At 47.8% G+C, this 20,789-nt stretch overlaps 1 protein-coding gene across 1 annotated transcript in view; it reads right to left on the bottom strand.

Moving 5' to 3' along the window:
- Positions 1 to 20,789, bottom strand: part of THEGL (theg spermatid protein like) — a 53,074-nt gene that overhangs the window by 1,376 nt on the left and 30,909 nt on the right. The window contains exons 3-8 of the mRNA XM_054031004.1: positions 20,561 to 20,617; positions 19,772 to 19,900; positions 15,902 to 16,021; positions 12,063 to 12,183; positions 4,094 to 4,225; positions 1,232 to 1,407 (exon numbers count right to left, since the gene is read on the bottom strand). Coding sequence (XP_053886979.1) covers positions 1,232 to 1,407; positions 4,094 to 4,225; positions 12,063 to 12,183; positions 15,902 to 16,021; positions 19,772 to 19,900; positions 20,561 to 20,617 — 735 coding nt within the window. The remainder of the gene's footprint in view (positions 1 to 1,231; positions 1,408 to 4,093; positions 4,226 to 12,062; positions 12,184 to 15,901; positions 16,022 to 19,771; positions 19,901 to 20,560; positions 20,618 to 20,789) is intronic.

Genomic DNA, 20,789 nt, shown 5'->3' with positions numbered 1-20,789 from the left:
TGATCCCTCACTTTCACAGACCTTGGGAGGCAGGCCAGTCCTTGCCCACAGACAACCCGCCAACCTTAAGCATATTCTCACCAGCAACCACACACCACACCATAACAACTCTAACTCAGGAACCAACCCATGCAACAAACCTCGATGCCAACTCTGCCCACATATCTACACCAGCAACACCATCACAGGACCTAACCAGATCAGCTACAACATCACCGGCTCATTCACCTGCACGTCCACCAATGTTATATATGCCATCATGTGCCAGCAATGCCCCTCTGCTATGTACATTGGCCAAACTGGACAGTCACTATGCAAGAGGATAAATGGACACAAGTCAGATATCAGGAATGGCAATATACAAAAACCTGTAGGAGAACACTTCAACCTCCCTGGCCACACAATAGCAGATGTTAAGGTAGCCATCTTACAGCAAAAAAACTTCAGAACCAGACTCCAAAGAGAAACTGCTGAGCTCCAGTTCATTTGCAAATTTGACACCATCAGATCAGGATTAAACAAAGACTGTGAATGGCTAGCCAACTACAGAAGCAGTTTCTCCTCCCTTGGTGTTCACACCTCAACTGCTAGCAGAGCACCTCACCCTCCCTGATTGAACTAACCTCGTTATCTCCATACTGATTTATACCTGCCTCTGGAAATTTCCATTACTTGCATCTGAAGAAGTGAGGTTCTTACCCACGAAAGCTTATGCTCCCAATACTTCTGTAAGTCTTAAAGGTGCCACAGGACCCTCTGTTGCTTTTTACAGATTCAGACTAACACGGCTACCCCTCTGATACTTGGCACTCACAGTTGTGAGCCACTCCAGACAGGTGACAAAGGCTACATAAATGAACAAAGAGCATTGTATGATACATTAGCCTTACTTGTCTTAACATATTTACTAACTAATGTGCTAAATTCATAATCCAGAGTGGTTTTCCCAGCTCTGCCATCTCAAAAAATTTAAAAGCACTTTTCAACTATATAAACAGTCCAATTCACGAGTTGCTTCTTCCAATACTAACATGCAAACATCTCTGGGGTGGAATGGCAGCTGTTTAACAGCAAAACTAGCTTTTGGGTTTCTACAAGAACTAATTCTGCTTAATACATTTCCATATTCTGTACGAAATGGCCATAGACCCAGCTGGTGAGACACAGGAACGACGACAAAGAAAAGTGCTCTCACCTCTCCTTTTAGCGAGCCCCTTTGGTGAGCACATACCTTTTGCACGGCTGGGACAGTTCCTCAATCCTAGGTGTAGTCACTGCGTGCTTTGCTGCCTTTGTCACTGGCCGTTCAGTGTCACGGGCAGGCAGATACTCAGGTGACACCGCTTTTGCTTTAGCCAACTCTAGTGTCCGAACATTTGCTACTGCTTGCTGGGCAGACCTAGATACCTGTGAGAGGAACCACAGGAAGAGTTCTGTCCTGAAAGTACAGCTGTTAGATTCAAGCCGAAGGAGCGTTCTGCCGTGAAGTGCTGGGCTGAATGTTAGGAAGCCATGGGGCAGCCAGTGCCAATCTGCAGCCCAGTGCCATACTCTCCTGTCAGGAGACCCCACTTCATAAACCCTTCTGTTCCCAAAGGGATTTGTACCCAATGCAGCCCAGCAGAGCAGGCGAGATGTGACAAAGGCATGGATCACGGTAGCAAAGTCCACAGACAAGAGAAAAGGCTGGAGCCTCCTGCCCAGACACCGCCTGGCCACTGCTGTTATTTGATCCTAGGGAAGCGGCTGGGAGTCTACCAAGCCTACTAAGTTATACACCCAAGTGACAAATGCTGCACCCATCCCCTCAATCAGAGGGGCTGACAGTGCCTTTGCTAAACCTGCACTGCTTCCCCCAACCTGCCATCATAGGCTCAGTCTCAGCAAGAATGAACCTCATGGCCAGTCCTGCCCAGACCAGGAGAGAAACATGCCACCGTACTCTCTGGCCTGGGCTACATGGCCCCGTTATAATGCTGGATGCATCAAGGCGACTCGTGGTAGGGACACCAAAAGGGGCACCAGCTAAAGGGGGGCAGTTGAATTCCCCACGTGACTCCTCCCCACCCCACCCCAGGGCCCCTGCCCACTCCTCGTCCACCATTACCGGGGTGGGGGTGGGGGGGGCCTTGTCCTCCCACTGCGCCAGCTCCCCCTGGCAGGTTCAACTGATCTTGGCAGCCAGGCCCCAGAGCCACTGGGAGAGTGCCCGGCAGGCTGCCCCCTGCCCAGGCTCCGCTTCTGGGGACCGTGGCTGAGTGAGCCGGAGCCCCCAGGAGCGGAGCCTGGGCAGCGTCCCAGGAGGGCAGCGTGGCTGGAAGAGGAGAGGCTCTGGCCCTGCCCAGGCCGGCTACTGGGGGCACTAGATGCTGGGGAGGGTCGCTTGACCCTTCGGCATACTGAAGGTACTGCAGACACAGCTCTGCACTGACCCTCCCACTGGCTCCTCACACAGACACTGAACAGAGGTGGGCAGAGTGGAGATGCCTGACACCCACCAGAGAGCTAAAGTATCCCTATCAGAGCTCGCCAGCTCCCCTAGCTGCCTGTCCCGCTACCAATCCCCTCGTCACAGCACGATAGGGTTGCCAACTGTCTAATCACACAAACCCAAACACCCTTACCCTGCCCCTACCCTGTCCCTCCCTCCCTTGTCTGAGGCCCCGCCTCGCTCACTCCATCCCCCCTCCGTCCGTCACTTGCTCTCCCCCACCCTCACTCACTTTCACCAGGCTGGGGCAGGGAGTTGGGGTGCGGGAGGGGGTTAGGGGTGAGGGGAAAGAACCATTCCCAAGACTAGTCTCACTGCAGGATCTCAGCTAGCCAAGGGTTGTTAGAGACTGAAGTCTGAGTCTGTGGAATGGACCAGGGCAGGGTCTGGAGTTGAGGGAATTCCTCTCCTTCATTTCCCTCTCACAGCTGGTTCTTTCCCATCAGTAGCTCTGAAATCCGCCCTTTCCTCATCATCCCAACCACTAACACCCTGGCCCTGGACTTGATTCTCTTTTGTCCAAGCTCCTAGCACCGTTGGTCTTATCTTTAGTATTACAGGGGTGCCCACAGCCATCAGGCCTTGCTGTGCTGGGCACGGCACATACGCAGTGAGAGAACTTTTATAGTCTACGTGGACAGGGGAGGGAGGAGAAACTGAGGCACAGAGAAGGGAGGTGACTTGCCCAAGATCACATAGCAGTGGTTCTCATCTTTTGTACTGGGGACGCCTTTCACACAGCAAGCCTGAGTGTGACCCCCCCCCCCCATAAATTAAAAACACTTTACAAATATTTAACACTATTACAAACGCTGTATGTAAAGTGGGGTTTGGGGTGGAGACTAACAGCTTGCGACCCACCATGACCCCCTGAGGGGTCATGACCCCCAGTTTGAGAACCCCTGGACTAGATCACCCTGGCTTGTCAGGCTATCCTATGCCAAAGCACTTTCATTCCATGCATCACCTTCGCTGCCCTGCATGGTGCACTCTCCATCTTAACCACTGCATCTCCCTCTTCCCATAAACGGGACAAGCTTCAAATGGATCTGTACTGCTGCTCCTTTTTCTCCTGGGGTAAGTGCCAAGTGCAGTGCCAGCCTGAGCACCACGTCAGGTGCCAGACAAATGCATGGGTGGGAGAAAGAATCCTTGTCCCAGGCTACAGACTGGCTGCAGGCCTGTTCTGCAGCAGCTACTTCAGCCTAATGGCTAGAGCAGCTTCTCTGGGCCCTTATGCATGGAGGAGAATGAGAGGATCTGTGCAGTGCCCGCTCTCCTCCAGCCTGTCTATCTCTTACCTACCCACCCACCTGCCATCTATCCGGCTGCCTCGTGTTCATGCCTTGCACATCTTCAGGGTATCTGAGCACCATGTGCCAGGCGCCCGGGATCCAGCCTGACCCGGGATTGCACCAGAACCATTGCCCAGCGGTTCTCTGCGGGCAGGGAGGAGGATACTGGCTTGTGAAGCCTGAAGCTGTTTTTTATACACTGAATGCATAAGCATTGTCTGCTTTTGTCATCTAAGGGAGACCAATGACAGCCCATCAATGAGAAGAAGGCCCTCCACACCAAGGAGCTGCAGCCCCATTGCCTTACTGGACGGATCATGGACTCGGGACTTCCCCGGTCGTAACACAAAGTATTCTTCTGAATCTTCGGCTGGGCAAGACGTTGTGTTCTTGGAGGGGTGAGAGTCATCCTCGCAGTGTCTGTAATTTGTGTTTCAACCTACAGAGGGCAAATAAACCAGTACACAGGTCTGTTAGATGTTAGAGGCCAATATTATCACAGGCAGGTTTCTCACCTTAGGCACCTGTATAAGAGTTTGATTTTCAGAGGAGCTGAATATGCCCAGTTCCCATTGACATCAGTGGGAGCGGTCTGAAAAATCAGGCCATTTTTAATGTGGGTACCTAACCAGGGAGGTGGGTCCCTAGCTTTAGGTGCCTACATTTGAAAAGTTTGATCTCTGACACATACCAGTAACCAAGTCAGACTTAGACAGCAAGACACAAAGCTTCATTGAAACACGCAGAACGAAACTTAAAAATTTCTTCTTAGGGTGGGAGTTTCAAAAGTGCCTAAGTGGTTGAGGAGCACCAATCCCATTGAAAACAACGGGCCCTGGAAATGCCACCCTGAGTCCCCAAACCAACCCCCACTGAATGTTGTTTGGAAGTTTGGGTGTTGGCCTTCTTTATGGGAGGAAACAACAGGTGGGCCGAGGATGTCATGGAACTGCTGCTACGCATCTGGTGGAGCCGCAGGCAATGGAAAGGAAGGACCTTAGATAATGTTTACAGTGGCGCGTTCACAATACTGTGCTCAAGGGTGGATAAACAGCAGCCATAGGAGGAGAATACAGGGATTATAAGTGAAGAGAGAAAAGGGGGATGTCTTTCCAAAGTTTGTGTGCGAGAGTGTACCTGGCAGCCACCCAACCTGCTCAATGGAAAATCACCAGGGGTGCCCCAGGCACACAAAGGCTAATCTATCAGAGGGGTAACTGTGTTAGTCTGTATCCACAAAAACAACAAGGAGTCCGGTGGCACCTAAAGACTAACAGATTTATTTGGACATAAGCTATTTTGGGCAAAGGCTGATCTGTAAGGCAAGAAAAGCAAGAGAGGGGAATAAAACGCCTCACACAGTATAGATGGCACAGAACTGCTTAGTCTCCAGGCCTGCAGCCAGGAGTTACTGGGCCTGGGAAAAGTGCAGCAGCAGGCCCAATGGGCCCCAGGGGATCTCAGTACAGTAAAGCCATTTCTCACCAGATGTGCAAGGTACTTATCCTGACATCAGCCCTTCCACTCGCCTCTCCACCATGTCAGGCTCTTTATGGTCCACCAACCACTGTACTGTATTGCTTTCCCAGACCCTCACAGACTTCGATCGTGCTACTCTTCCCCCGGCTCCTACTCTTGTCCTGAACTTCTCTCAGCACCTAACTTTTCTGGCCATCTCTCCAGGCAGGCTGCAGCAGGTTTCCTGCTCCTCTCCAGCTGTGAGCACTGCTCTGACCTGTCTCGCAGTGTGTGCAGCTTGATCACATCCCTGCCAGCCCTGGGCCCTACAGTAAAGGACCTGGCAGTCTGGTGGAGGAGAGGATAGATGGTCTGATGTCAGGCACCTATCTTGTACACCTGGTTTGAACCAAGGCCTATTGGACTTGAAGAGGGGGGCTGACAGGACTCCCGGGAAGGTAAAGCCACCTGGCATTCACTGAGCTGCGTCCATTGTCACGGGCATACATGTGCTAATAGAACTGTAGACATTGATCCAGGGAGCTAGGACCGTGCTTCCTTGACAATAAACCTGACCAAATGCCTTCGCACCTTGATGGACCTTGTGGTCATTGAGTGGTTCATTGAGATTTGCTGTGCCAGCTACCTGTGCAGAGCTGGGATGGCGTATGGAGGAAACACATGCAGCCAAACATCTAACTACACTGGGGACCCCAACCGCTGATCTGTTAAGTAAACGAGCTGCCCTCTGTAGGAATCGCGATCTAACATGGCAGAAAACTATGAGGTAGGGAACCCCTTAATACCTACTCTGCAAATCCCCACAGAGTTTGATTAAATTTGGACCCGATGAATTGCCAGCAAGGGGGGACCCATATGAATTTTAAAAAAGAAAATGGGGAAACATGACAATAGGTGCTGGTCACTTTTAACCATTACTTGGCTTCCAATTTGCCATTGCTTAATATCACTGTTTTCATCTTGATTCATTTTTTGCTGTTCTGCAGCTGGGTTTGCTGCAGCAGACCCTTGGGCCGTACCCAACCAGTGTTTAAGATGGTTTATCCAGATTGGTGTTGCCATTGCTTTCAGTAATCTGGGGGGTATAGCAAGTTTTTCCAGACAGGCAAAGAGCACGTCAGAAGGGCTAAGTCCTGTCATGCGATTTGGACGGCTCCAGATTCTCATATGAACCCATGGGAACACCATATCCCAATTTGTTCCCAGTTCATTGCACACTTTGGATAATTCAATTTTAAGAGACGTGTTCATACTTTCCACCTGCCTTCCAGCTTGAGGATGGTAGGGAATGTGCAAAGGTAAGGGAATAGCAGCCCATGTATCCATGGTCCGGAATCCTTTCCCAATGAATGCAGGTCCATGATCAGAATCAGTACTGTGTGGCAGTCCTCATCTGGGGAATACTTCTAGCATCAGCATTTTAGCAGCTGCAGGGCTATCTTCTTTCCTGGTGGGAAATGCCTCTACCCATTTACTGAAGCCATGCACCACAACAGGTGAGCAATGGCCCCATAAAATCCACCTGCAAGCGCAGCAACCTGCAAGGGACTCTTTAAAGCCTGATGCATTAGTTCTCCCCACCTTTTCCTTCTAGCAGGGCTTATAGGGAACATGTCTGGTATTCATCTATTCAAGAAAATAATCATGTAATCCCTCATATATATCCATCTATACACCTGTACTACTCTATAAAGTATAAGCACAATACACTTGTAATAGTGACCAAAGCCCTTCTCATCAATCACCAACTAAGTAGAAAGGCCTCCTCATGTCGCCCAAAAGTTATCAAAAAACAACTCTAAATCCCACACATCAGTCATGGTCCTGGGCCTAACATTCCCAGGTCCACCATAAGGAACTAAAAACAACTAAAAAATAAAATCTATCAGTCGTACGAGGGAATGTGTAAATTACAGGACAGATGAGGCATGAATGTGTAAGGTGACCACATAACAGTGTTTAGTCCAATGGGTCACCTTCAGTCCATGCATTATGCTTTTCCAGGACAATGGGTGAACATCCTCCCCATAAAAAGACAAAAAGTGGAGGAATGTAGTGGGAAGAGAGCCGGAGACATAAGCCCTTGTATCAGAGGTTTGGAATAAGGCCTGAGGCCTGAGCTAAAGTAGTGATCAAAGTCAGGCTGTGAGCTAGACAGGACCTGTTCACAGAATCTGGGAAGAACAGGGCTGATATTGCAGAAACACACATTCCGAAGAGGTGCTAGGCACAGAGCACTCATGCAAGCACATTCCAGTAGGGTGGTACCAGAACACCTCAATACCAGCACATTCCCTAAAGAGAACAGGAACACGCTGACCCATTCGAAATATAAGGTCAGGATGACAGCATCATGGATAGAGATGTTTTGATCGAACCAACATGTAAAAGGTGATGGGTGGCACCTAACTACATCAGCAGGGCAATATGTAACTTGTTTGCATTGATATATAAAATGGAGTCTCGGAGGGAGAGTCTTTGGCTAGCCGAGGGGGAAATGGGAAGTCCCGCCATTCACTGAACTGGTGCGTTGCCACGGGCGTGCAGGGGCTAGTGTATCTATAGACATTGATCAGGGGAGCTAGGACCGTGCTTCGTTAACCATAAACCCGACCAAGGGCCTTTGCACCTTGATGGATCTTGTGGTCATTGGGCCGTTCACTCGAGGTCTGCTGTGCCAGCTACCTGTGCAGAGCTGGGACGGCACACAGAGTAAACACACGGAGCTGAACATCTAACTACATTTATTACTCTACATTGTGGTAGCACTGAGGAGGCCCAGTCATGGACCAGGACCCCATTGTGCTAAGTACTGTATAAACACAGAACAAAAAGACTTAATCCAAGTGTAAGACAAGAGACAACAGATGGACACAGACAGACGGGGGAGTGCAAGGAAACAAAAAGACAATACAGGTCAGCATGATGGACAGTGGGCTCGCTTAGCATACCAGCAGCCTGACCGTTGTCAGGGTTTTTTTGTATGCTTCTTGGAAAAGGAGGGCGATGCAGGATGCCAGTGAGGTGGCTTGGTGGATATTTAGGGAAGCTCTTCCCAAGAGGGAGGCACCGCATGGCAGGAAGCACAAAGAAGCTTGTCTGACAATTTAGCAAGTGGAGTTTTGCAAGATCAACTAGGGGACTGCAGTGCCTTTTGGGGACATGAGTATTGTACTCATCTTCTTTTGCTGGCCACATTGGATCTGGGAAAGAGAGAGAATGGGAGCTGTCATTTCAGCCAAATGTTGTTCTTGGCATTCACAGCTGGCATGAAGTAGGCAAACACCTGCATCCAAAAATATAAACTTGATATACATCATGTACCCTCCCATACAGCCCTACTGTTACACAACAGAAGTCACTAAAGAGAGGGAGGCGTTGCTTTCCTAGACTACATCTATTTTTCAGCTACATTGACAGGAAATACTGTGACAAAGAAATATATTGACCATAAACAGTCGAACTATTGCACAAAGCATCCAGAGAACAGATACACAACGTCATTAGCATTACATATTTTTATGGCTAATAGGATTCATGGTTGTTATTGTTTTTTATTTTAGCCAGCTGATTGAAAGGAAATGAAATTACTGAACTACACCCAAATAGAATTCACAGAACAAGCTATGTGAGTAAAATGCAGAAGCAGGTTTCTCCCTGTGTTGTAATAGTGCTGGAAGTGGCAATGGCCTGCAATATCTTGGAAGACCTTACTGAATTAAGTTTAAGTATCTTTGGGGTCCATTATATTAAATGCAAAGTTTAAGTATTATTGTGGGGCAGAATAGTATATAAGCTCTCTGGGGGCAGGGCAGCTGTGATGTGAGGCGTGAATGATCAAAGGACTATACTGAACAATGTGCCAGACAAGAATGGACAATTGTGAAGGGGATTTCTTGGGAAATGCCTAGGGGGAGGTGAATGTAAATTCCCCATCTCCAGTTATGCAAAAACCAAGCTCTTTGAAGCTCCACGCTGAGGAGTGGGCTTTTGTCTCGCCTGTTACATGAGGCCAAGATCAAAGGCCCAAGCTGTATACAGGAAAGACTGAGCTATTCAGGATTGCTCTGGTTCTGTATCTGAGATGGTTAGAAACGTGTAACTATGGCAAAAACCCAGCGGTGGGTTTTAAAGGACTGACACCGACCAGAGCCTGAGGTTGGAGTGGGGGTAGCCTCGGTAAGCTTTTGAGAATGCATGTAGGTTCTAGTACTGTCATTAACACCTTTCTCTGTTATGCTTTCATCTTAAGAATAACTGTGCTTGCTTAGATAGAGCTGTGTGGTAATTACGTTGTTCACAGCCTCCAGAGTGAAAGCAAAGTGGAGACACTGGCCTGTTAAGCTGTCTGGCTTGCTGGGAATATCACAGTGTAGGCAGGAAACCATGCAGCCTGGAAAATCTCTGGTCAGGGGGAGAAAAAGACAGGTCTCTGCCCAAGAGAGGTTATTGCTGAAGAGCTGTCAACCTACAGCTACAACCTACTGTCATCCTTGGTAAGGATGGAGAGGGATACAGGTGTAGTTGCCCTGATCTGTGACAGTAATATTTCCCACAACAAAGCAATTTTCTAATCCTCCTTCCTGACAGTCATAACATTTATTTGTTAAATATAGATATTCATACTTTAAAAAAAAAGGATGGTCTCTTAACTTGCATCTTCAAAGGCGAGAGTAATTTATGTACTGGAATGGGATTTTTAATTCTCTTTTTGCAATAGTCATAATTGGGGCCAGAAGAAACCACTATGATCACCTAGTCTGACCTCCTGCATACCACAGGTCACAGAATCTCACCCAGTGATTCCTGCGGTGTAAGCACTTCTGCTTCCCTACTATGTACATGAATGAATATGACTCATGTTATCTGAGATCCTGCCTGAACCCTCTCACCCCCTACTAGAGACTGACCGACTGAGGAAGAGAGACTTCAGAGGTCACTCTCAATTTAGGTTTCCTGTACAATAGCATCAAAAAAGGGGGAACTGCAGTTCCTGGCCCTTTCTTCTGTCCTTGTACAGGTGGGTAAGTATGTCCGATGTGAACATGGCTAATGAATTCCAAATGTGGTTTGCATTATCTAGCAACAACAGGGGGTCAGAATTCTTATCAGCCAATCAGCTCTTTCCATTTTCCCAACCCATTTTATCATGCACTATAGCCAAGAGCATGATGTCGGTTTGTAGTTATTTTTGGCCACTTAGACTAGTCTGTTTTCAATCCCCCAGCAGATGTCTTTTGGAATTTCTGTAACACATAAAGAGAACATGTAGAGTCGTAGATTCTAAGACCAGAAGGGACCATTGTGATTATCTAGCCTGACCTCCTTTATAACACAGGCCAGAGACTTTCCCCAAATAATTCCTAGAACCGATCTGTATGAAAAGCACCCAATCTTCATTTAAAAATTGCCAATGACGGAGAATCCACCATGACCGTTGGTAAATGGTTTCAATGGTTAATTACCCTCACTGTTAAAAATGTACACCTTATTTCCAGTCTGAATTTGTCTAGCTTCAACTTCCATCTGTTGGATTGTGTTTGACCTTCCTCTGCTAGACTGAAGAGCCCATTACGAAGTATCTGTTTCCCATATAGGTACTTCTAGACTGTAACCAAGTCACCCCTCATCCTTCTGTTGGTTAAGCTAAATAGAGTGAGCTCCTGGAGTCTATCACTCTAAGGCAGGTTTTTTTAACCCTTTAATTGTTCTCATGGCTCTTCTCTGAACCCTCTCCAATTTATCAACATCCATCTTAAATTATGGGCACCAGAACTGGACACAGGATTCCAGCAGCAGTTGCTTTAATGCCAGTTACAGAGGTGAAATAACCTCTCTGTTCCCAGCCGAGATTCTCCTGTTTATGCATCCCAGGATCACCTTATCTCTTTTGCCGATAGAGTCACACTGGGAGCTCATGTTCAGCTGATTATCCACCCCAACCCCCAAATCTTGTTTTGGAGTCACAGGTTCCCGGGATAGAGTCCCCCATCCTGTAAGTATAGCCGGCATTCTCTGTCCTCAGATGTATCCATTTACATTTAGTATTAAAATGCTTGTGCCCAGTTTACCAAGTGTTCTAGATCATTCTGTATCAGTGACCTGTCCTCTTCATTATTTACTACTCCCCCAATTTGTGTGTCATCTGCAAACTTTAACAGTGATAATTTTGTTTTCTTCCAGGTCATTGATAAAAATGTTAAACAGCATTGGGCCTAGAACCAATCCCTGCAAGACCCTGCTGGAAACAGACCCAGTGATGATTCCCTGTTTACAGTCACAGTGTGAGATCTATCAGTTAGCCAGTTTTACTCTATTTAATGTGGGCCATGTTCATTTTGTATCATTCTAGTTTTTTTAATCAAAATGTCATGCAGTACCAAGTCAAAAGCCTTACAGAAGTTTACGTGTATTCTGTCACCACTATTATCTTTATCAACAACCAAAGCAACAACAACAACAACAAAAAACATCATGCAAACGGGCTACCATTTAAGTCACCACTAAACTACAAGAAAAAGACGCTTTAAAAATGGCGTCAGTTAGTATGGCTGAGCAGCCATGGCAAGTCTGGCACAACTTTCTTAACCTAGTAATTAAAAAGCATATTAAGCAACTTGTGCCCCATCTCCTGAACTGGCAGAACCCTCCAGCTGTTTCTGTAGTGCGAACCGGCCATTGTGTCTATTCCATGGCTAACCTCAGGCTGCAGCAACCAAAGTGAAATTGTTGCTGAAAGCTGATACAGGGGGGAGCGACGGTTCCCCTTTCCCAGTTTGGTTGAACATCACCATCACCTTTCTGTCTAGCACGAAGCCTGGATGCACTGATTTGGGACGCGCAAGTTCTAGAACCCGCTGGGAAGCCTCACAGGTGAGTGCAGCTGTTGGCATGGGCCACTCCGGAGAACTACGAGGCCTAAGAAAAAACACAAACATGCAACATGGACACAGCTTCAGGGTGTTCCCAGAATAGGTTTGTTTATTTGAATTAAACTAGCGGCATTGTTGCAAAATTATTGTGGTTGTTTGTCTACAAGGATTGTGGTGGTGATGCTGTAACAACCAGCCCTAAAACTGGTTTTCATTTAATGCCTGGTGTAAATAAAACCAAAGCCATAGAGACAGTGTAACTTAGGGAGTGCGTGAAAATATCTGGAGTAGGTATGTGCTTGAGGGAGCCGTCACCCTGCTAAGCAGTGATCTGGGTGTGGAGTCCGCACTCCACATGGGCATGGGTCCAGTGTGAAAGGTCCAGTCCTACCCACTAGCCCTGATTGAATTGGGGGGCAGAGAGGGGAGCTGGCCCCAGAGCTCTGCTGGCTAAGGCATGGCTGGCGTGATTCCCTGAAACCACCCCCCATTGCAGGAGGGGAATGCCACTCCAGAGCAGGAGCTCTGCCTGGCCTAAGGTGGGGCAAATGATTGGCTGCAGCCCTGGCGGGCTCTGGGCCGAGCACCGGGCACAGGGATGGGGCTGGAGAAGACTGGGGTTAGGTCGGGAGCACATGTTGCTGCGGGAGGGAGCAGGACTACATGCAGCCTGGACCTGCAGGCTGGGGGTCAGCCCAGGGAGCAGGCTGGGGGCCTGGGCACGGCAAGGCGGAAGGAGCAACCTGGACACAGCGGGGAGCCCAGTGACACAGAGATGGATGCCAGGCAATGCAGCGGAGACCAGGATTCACCCTCCCAGCTCACACCCCACCCAGGCACCAGCCAGTGCTGCCAGGGGCAGGAGGTGCCTGCCCTGAGACTGGAGCTGGGGGTCGGATGGACTCTTATTTGGAATAGCGAATGCTGGTCTGTATGTCTGGGCTCTGGGGACTAAGTACACCGTGCTCTGGTTGGAGGGAGGATGTGAAACTCCCCATGGGCCCACAAATGGTCTCATGCTATTTGCGGGTTTGTCCAGCCCACAAAGCCACTGGCGTGATAGCTGAGTGAAGCTTTTATTTCCGGGGTTAATTCCTGCCTCCCTGAGGGCTGTGGAGGGACCCAGGGGGTTGGGAGATGAGCAGGGTTCTCTCAGGCATGAGGCTTGGGATCTGGGGTCCACATGATGAACCGGGGGTGCTCCACCCCAAGACTGAATTGCCCCAGATTATGGAACTGGGAAGCAAAGTGAGTTGTTGCTCTGTTACCTACGTTGCTAAACCCTCCATCACTGCGCGCCTCGCCATGATGCAAAACCATCAGCCCTGCACCAAAACCTGGTCTAAGCCACTTTGTACATGAATATTGAGCTGCTCTGGTGCATAACTCCAGTGGTCAAATGAACAAAGGGAGCTAGAGTGACTGTGTGAATGAGACCAAAAGAAAGAGCTAGGACAATGAACTGCTGTGTGAGGACGAGGGGAAATCCGGTCATCTCACACCTCTCCCCATCACAAAGCAAGATAGAAAAACTGCCCCGAGAAGATAGTGCCCATCCCCAATCTCAGGTTTCAGGACAAAGGCTGGGAACATTTTTTAACAAAATGGGGGAAGGGGAAAGGGGAGCATTTTCACTTGGTGAAGAAGCAAAAGACGGCAGCTGAAAATAAAGAATATGGGCATCCTAAGTAGACCTGCAGTGATGCCCAAATCCCATTGACTTTCACTAACTCCTCCAGCTCCCAGTTTAAAGGTGCACACAGTGCATGGCCTGGTGCTGCAAACTTGGTGATGGACAGTTGCTAGTTTTGATTGTCTTTTCCCTTAGCACATTCCGCCTCTGCTTCTCTGGGGAGACACCATAAATAGGGCCTTTCTTTTTCTATACTGCAAACAACTTGCAGCCTGGTTATCCCATCTCTCTGTGGTGAAAAACAGATAAGCCATTCAGTACTGCACTTTGCAGGGGAAAGCTCTTAAGAATTCTACCCCTGTCCCCTAACTGCTACCCTAAATGGACCCAGAGCAGAGAATTCTTATGATCAGGTTCACCATTTCTAATGGTTTCTGTCTATCCAGAGCTTGATAGTGGGGCCATCACAGCAGAATCTGTCTCTCCCCAAGAGTTATAACCAAGCCCAGGGCTTAATTTGTTTCCCTACTTCCCCAGAGAAAGTCCTTTCTTCTTTGTTTTTCATCTTTCTTCCTCCCCCTACCCACCCCTGCCCCCGCCCCACTATCTTTCCTCCCCTTCCTCTCGTCACCTCATTTTCCTCCTCTTCCTCTTTGATGTTTTAGATGCAGCGGTGAGGAAGTTATATTGAACAGGTGAATTTCACATGTCCTTCTGAAGGCAGCCAGATTTGGTCACTCATCTCCTCAGCCCTGCTCACACCCTGTCTCCCATTCTCACCAACATCACCCTCGAGCCTGACAGCTGCACAGATGCTGAGGAATGCAGCTGCTAAGGGAGGTTATGGTCACACAGGGTTTGTCTAGACCTGGAAAAGAGGTGGACATTAGGCCAGGGGAAGAGCTGTTGGGGAAACAACCCCCTTTTTTCCAATGGAAAGAACACTCATTTTCATCTAATTTTCCACAGAATAATCAGATTTTTTTTTTGGCAGAAATTCAAATACCAAAAAATTTGTCCAAAACTGAAAAAATTCTATATGGAAATGTGGCCACGGTGCCTCATGGGAGTTGTAGTTCAGATGCCTCATGCTCCCTTTCTCCTCTATAAGTTGGGCTCCCTGGTTGCACAAAGTCTCCCCTTTTGGAGGTGGAAGGCAGTGTATCATGGAGTCCTTGGCAATGGTACATCTCAGGAGACATAGTCCAACAGGGGAGCCTGGTAGATAGAGAAGAATGGAGACATGAGGGAACAGAACTACAACTCCCACAAGGTACCACTGCAACATTTCCAGATTGAAACACTTCTATTTCCACCATTCCATTTTTTGGCTAATCAAATTTTTCCATGGAAAGCAGAAGCTTTTTGCAAAAACTTAAATTTAGTCAAAAACCCATTTTTATGTCAAAAAAAACAGTTTGGACTGACTATTTTCAGCCAGCCCTAGTCAGGGGCAGCTAATATGTGTTAGCTAATCCTGACCGCTTTTCCTAATCTAGCCAAACCCAGAGACAAAGACACTCTCTCAGAGCCTATGGTCGATTCTATGGCGGGTCTGTTACATCAGGACCGTGCTTTGAATCTGACCCAGTGTTCTATTCTTTTCATCAGACGAATACGTGTTTATGGTAAATGTATCCTTGTCTCACATTTATAGCCCTTGCCTATTCCAAGTAGACCACCTGTTTTGCCCTTGAAGGTGTCCCCAACATAATGATGTGCTCTCTAGGATGGTTCTCAATCATTTTCATAGTGTGGAGTTTGTTGGCCACACAAATACAGAGACTTTCAGCCCTCCCATTCACATTCATGCAGGCCACTTCTCTTCCCATTCAGGGTATGGCAAGGTAATGTGAGGAAAGCACTGCATGTATGCTTCTATGCTTCGCTTTTTTCAACCCAATTTGGCAGCTGGAATGAGGCAAGTCCACACAATGACAGCAGCCAGCAAGCTGCAGATCATCAGCAAGTGCCACACAGAGCACAGCTATACAGCACCTCTGCTCTCCCCCTTTTTCAGTCCTGTTCGTTTTGCTCCTACTCCAACCAAACATACTGCTTTTGAACGCTAATTATGCTGAAAACCCACTTGAAACACCTGGAGCACAATACGAGCGGTGGCGTTTTTTACCTTTGTTTTAAATACGCTGTTTGGTATTTTTTAGGTTCTGCCAACTTCAATATTCGAGGCGACGGTAAAGCTAAATCCATCAACGGTGGGCGCTGCCAGATCTCTGACATCCGGCCACAGCTGTACAAGAAGAGACACCTTTGGGAATGTCATGGACGAAGTAATGAAGACAGTCAGCCAGACCACAATCTCATTAAAACAGTGACAACAGGCATGCATGGCCAAACTAGGATAACTTAAATCCATACACAGACATTGCACATGCAAAAGTCCACATTTCTGCACTCAAACTAGGTACACTGCATAAACAAATGGGTATTTGCACATGGGATTACCCGACCTGGCCATGCAAATACCTGCTTGCTTGCATGCACAAAGGACTTTTTAAGCACAATGGGGTGTGTGTGTGTGTGGGGGGGGGGGGTGAAAATGTAGTCGTTTCTACGGGCAGTTTTGAGAAACTACTTCACAATACAAATCCCACAATATTTCTGTTGTTTATTTATGAAGCATGCAAATTAGAATCCTTCAAAGTATAACATTTAATAATACATTGCACTGCTATAGCTTCTTTCATGTCAGGGCCTCAGAAGCACGGAATTAACTTGGCCTCATAACAACCCTCTTGGTAGGTGGAGTCGGGAGGATTATCCCCACTGAAGGATGGGGAAAATGAAACACAGCGAGGCCACACCAAATAAATCAGTGGTGGAGATGGAACTACAATGCGGGAGTCCAGATTCCCAATTGCTTCTCCCCATCGCCCTGTTATTCTCACCCCACCTACATTACTTAACACCGGCATTTGGTTTTGTATATGTAACTCAATGTTTTGTATTAATTCTGAGTAGGAAAGAGACAAGAAACTAGTGGCAATGGCAAGAGAGAAACAAATACAGTTGTACTGTCGTGACCTCCCCAATCCTTATTCTGGCTACTGAGCATCATAGTCAACAGCCCAAGAAATGCAGAGACAGATTCTCACTGCTGTTATGGCTTCTTAGGAGCTAGAAATCTGCTCTACACCCTGACAGAGTTTGGCCTAGTCCCCTCTGGGAATTATTTCAAAACATGAATTGAGACTTACAAGCACTTAGAGAAACCGTCCGCTAAAAAATCTCCAGTTAGGCCCCTGGGGTTTACAAAGCACTGGGGACAGCGAACCTTTAGGAAGGGACTGGTGAAGGACTTCAATGATTAGCACCTGATAAGCAAAACATATTGTTTAGTCTTTTGCTATCGGAGAACTGCAAACTTGGGCACTGTCTCCCTGGAACAACTTTGAACTACGTATCCATATGGCCAGTTTGTCCCCTGGCTTTGCCTTTTTCCAACAAATCCGTAAGTTATGAAAAACAATGATCATCTGGAGGAGGGAGTCTCCATTGATTTTTTATGACAAATACAATTGGCAGATGTTAATGAAACTGAAGATTCATTGCCACAATATAAGCAATAGTGGTAATAATCATTCACCTATACCTCAAGATGGGCATTTTAAATATGTACATGCGATGAACCCTCTTTTGAAAGAGGAACTAAATAACACTGCTCAGTAATAACACTTGTTGGGGCCTGTTTTCTTCTTGCAAGCTGTTGGCAGAGGGTTGGTTAATTTGTTGCCTTACAGCCACATTCCTTTGATGATATTCTGCTCTCGTCTATATGCCCTCATTTGGTGTACTGGCTCCTCTTCCAGATCATCACATGAGATCTGGTATGTTAACAAAACTCCATGCTACAAATTCAACCCTATGAATTCATGTATCTTTCCATTCTCTTCATCAGCATGTGACACAGGGATATTTGTTGAACACAGGGGGAATTTACACAATGTAGATCAGGGGTCGGCAACCTTTGAGAAGTGGTGTGCCAAGTCTTCATTTATTTACTGTAATTTAAGCTTTTGCCGGCCGGTAATACATTTTACATTTACAGGGGCCGGCGGGCAGAACCCCAGGCCAACAGCGGGCTGAACGGGGCCGGCGGGCGGAACCCCAGGCCGGCAGCGGGCTGAGCGGGGCCGGCGGGCGGAACCCCAGGCCAGCAGCGGGCTGAGCGGGGCCGGCGGGCGGAACCCCAGGCCAGCAGCGGGCTGAGCTACTCAGTCCACTGCCAGTCTGGGGTTCCATCCGCCAGCCCCTGCCAGCCAGGGTCCCGGCTGCTGGCCCCGCTCAGCCCGCTGCCGGCCCGGGGTTCCGTCCATCCAGGCTGGCAGTGGGCTGAGCGGGGCCGGGACCCCGGCTGGCAGCAGAGTGCCACTAAAAATCAGCTTGCGTGCCACCTTTGGCACATGTGCTGCAGGTTGCCGACCCCTGATGTAGACGATTTGCTGCAGGATGCATATGCCATTATTAGCATCTCTCCTTCTTCTCATGGAACAATAGGGTCATGAAGGAGAGAGGGCTACGGTCTGGAAGAGTTCACAGGGCATTGCTCCCAAGGGTCTCAGCCATGGGGCATCAGACAGCATGTGCATTCAGGACAGCTGTGGCTTGCTGAAGGTCTTTGGGTGCAGGGGCCTGCAGACCAGGGGAAATGGAGAAGTCAAAGACAGCCCTGTGCAAATTAGCAAGTCACTGTAGAGAACCCTGTGCTCTTACAGTGGTGGGGAGGAGGGAGGTGGAGAGGACAGCAAGCCCAGAGCTTCTGACCAGGCAGTCTTCACACCTGGCCCTGCACACCAGCTACCGAATTATGGAGTGGGATTCTGTTCCTTCTACCCTCAAGCCGCTGGATCTTTATGCCTTTGAAGTGGCAGCACATGTGGGACAGGCAGTTGACTAAATGGGTGAACAGTGAAGGGGAGAGAGGTTGGGCGGGGGACAGTGCCACATAAATCCTGGTCTAATGCTGCATAGGACACAGGGCCTTGCACCTGGGCCAGGGTGTAACAATCCACACCCACACACATTACACAGCCACAGCCACCATCAGTCCCACACCATACAACACCCAACGTTCCGCTCCAAGCCACACAGAAACCAAGATCAAATTGGCACTAGACTGAACCTGGTGTCACTGGAATTCTAATAAGACAAACTGTTGCTCCAGCAACAACAGCTTCCCATTACGTGAGTCATACCCGTCTCACAGCCCATCAGCTGTTCCACCCTTCTACCTTGCCTGCCAGGTTTTGGAGGGAGCCTGAATTAAGTACAACTTAACCTTTCCAATTTCCCTTTGGAAATCAAACATACATTTAGAAGGAGATTATATTATGACCAAGATTTTCTATTATGAAGAATCAGGATTTTCAAAAGTGACTAGTGATTTGCTGACTCTGGGTTTGGGTGCTCAACCTGAGACACCTTAAAAGGATGGCTTGATTTTCAGAAAGTGCTGAGTGCCTGCCCTCTGAAAAAATGAGACTCCTTAAAGTGTCTCAGATTGGCCACCTGAAAATGGCAGCACCCAGAATCATTAGTCCCACGTTGAAAACTTCAGCAACAACATTTAGTGACCAAAACAATCACAAAGATGAATAGATGGGAAACATTGAAAAATTCTATTTAGAGACATTCATAATAAATGCTTTACACTTCTGCAGCTCCTTTTCATCCAGAAAATTGCAGAACTCAGCCAAACTTACAGACACCTTAAGATGGCAAAATTGAACAATTGCCTTATTCAGTAGCAGCTCTGCTGAGCTGATCTCAGAGGGAAGATGTTCATGGTGGATTGGGCTACAGTCATGATGTGAAAGTGCAGAAACTTCTGCTTTCTTCTCCTTGCCCAATGGTCTGGACTCACCTCTCTACAGCTGACATGCCTTTATTTGTATTAATTATTATCAATAAATCCTGAGCTGTCACATTCATAAGTGAATGTTTTCCAACAGAAGGAAGAGCGCTCCTGAATACAACCAACCTGCGCTGAAGGTCACCATTGAAAATTTTCTTGGGTTTGGCCAGAAACATAATTCTTGGCGTTGGCTGAGCCGTCAAAGCACTCAGGGAGAGCGGCCAAATTGTCTCCTGATTTCCCCATTCTAACCTACTGTTAAAACAGGGAACAAAAGGGAAACAAAATTCCTGGTTAGATGATCACTAAACTAAGCTTGGCACTGAGCCTCTGATGCTCTTACAAACTTGCAAAACAACTGAGGAGCAACGTGCATGTTTATTGGTTGCAACCATTATCATTGCACAATGTTAGCAGCCCTCTCAATGCCATTCCTGAGGAACAGCATGATCTGCTCCATCCCACCATCCCCAGCCATGTCCACTCTCAGGAGAGGCCATCTCCCAGCCTTTAAACACACTGGTAAGGGTGGGTGATAAGTCTCCCCCCTTGCTCTCCTCCCAACTATCCAAAACGGGCAGGGGAACAATAATCAGCAAAATGCACAGCCACCCAAGTGGCAGGTGAAACTTGAGGACTACAGTAATCCTGACCACAACCAACGCTAGATTAAGGTGTAAGCACTCCATGTTCATGTCTTTGCCTGACCCGAACCACAGCTTCTGTGGATGAATTTAGATTCTCTAGCACTGTAACGAAAAGCCACATTCTTTTATCTTTCCCAGATGTCAGATGGAGACAGCTCACCAGTGCAGGAGAAACCCATTCTCGACACGCTCCACCTTTTATTACCTGACTGTTGTCCACTGAGACCCAAAGCCCATACAGCGTAAGCTTTGTACTTTTCCCACTCACCTACTATAGTTCTCCCAAGCTGCTTTAGGCTTCTTTGGTCTTGCTAGTTCTCGGATCCTAGGAAACGCAAATCAAGGTTACATGAGCAATAAAACTCAGACTGTTAAAACAAGCATAGAGCAGGTGTTACGGTATTCTGAACCTTAAATAATCCTTGAGTCACTCAAAGACTTTCATCATGAAGCCAACGTGACAGAAGAACACTGATTCTTTTTTTAAGTAATAGGCC

Source organism: Malaclemys terrapin, chromosome 5 (assembly GCF_027887155.1).
Source record: "Malaclemys terrapin pileata isolate rMalTer1 chromosome 5, rMalTer1.hap1, whole genome shotgun sequence".
NCBI lineage: Eukaryota > Metazoa > Chordata > Testudines > Emydidae > Malaclemys > Malaclemys terrapin.
Note: the sequence above shows the minus strand (reverse complement) of the source record. Positions and strands in the feature narration are given on the sequence as shown.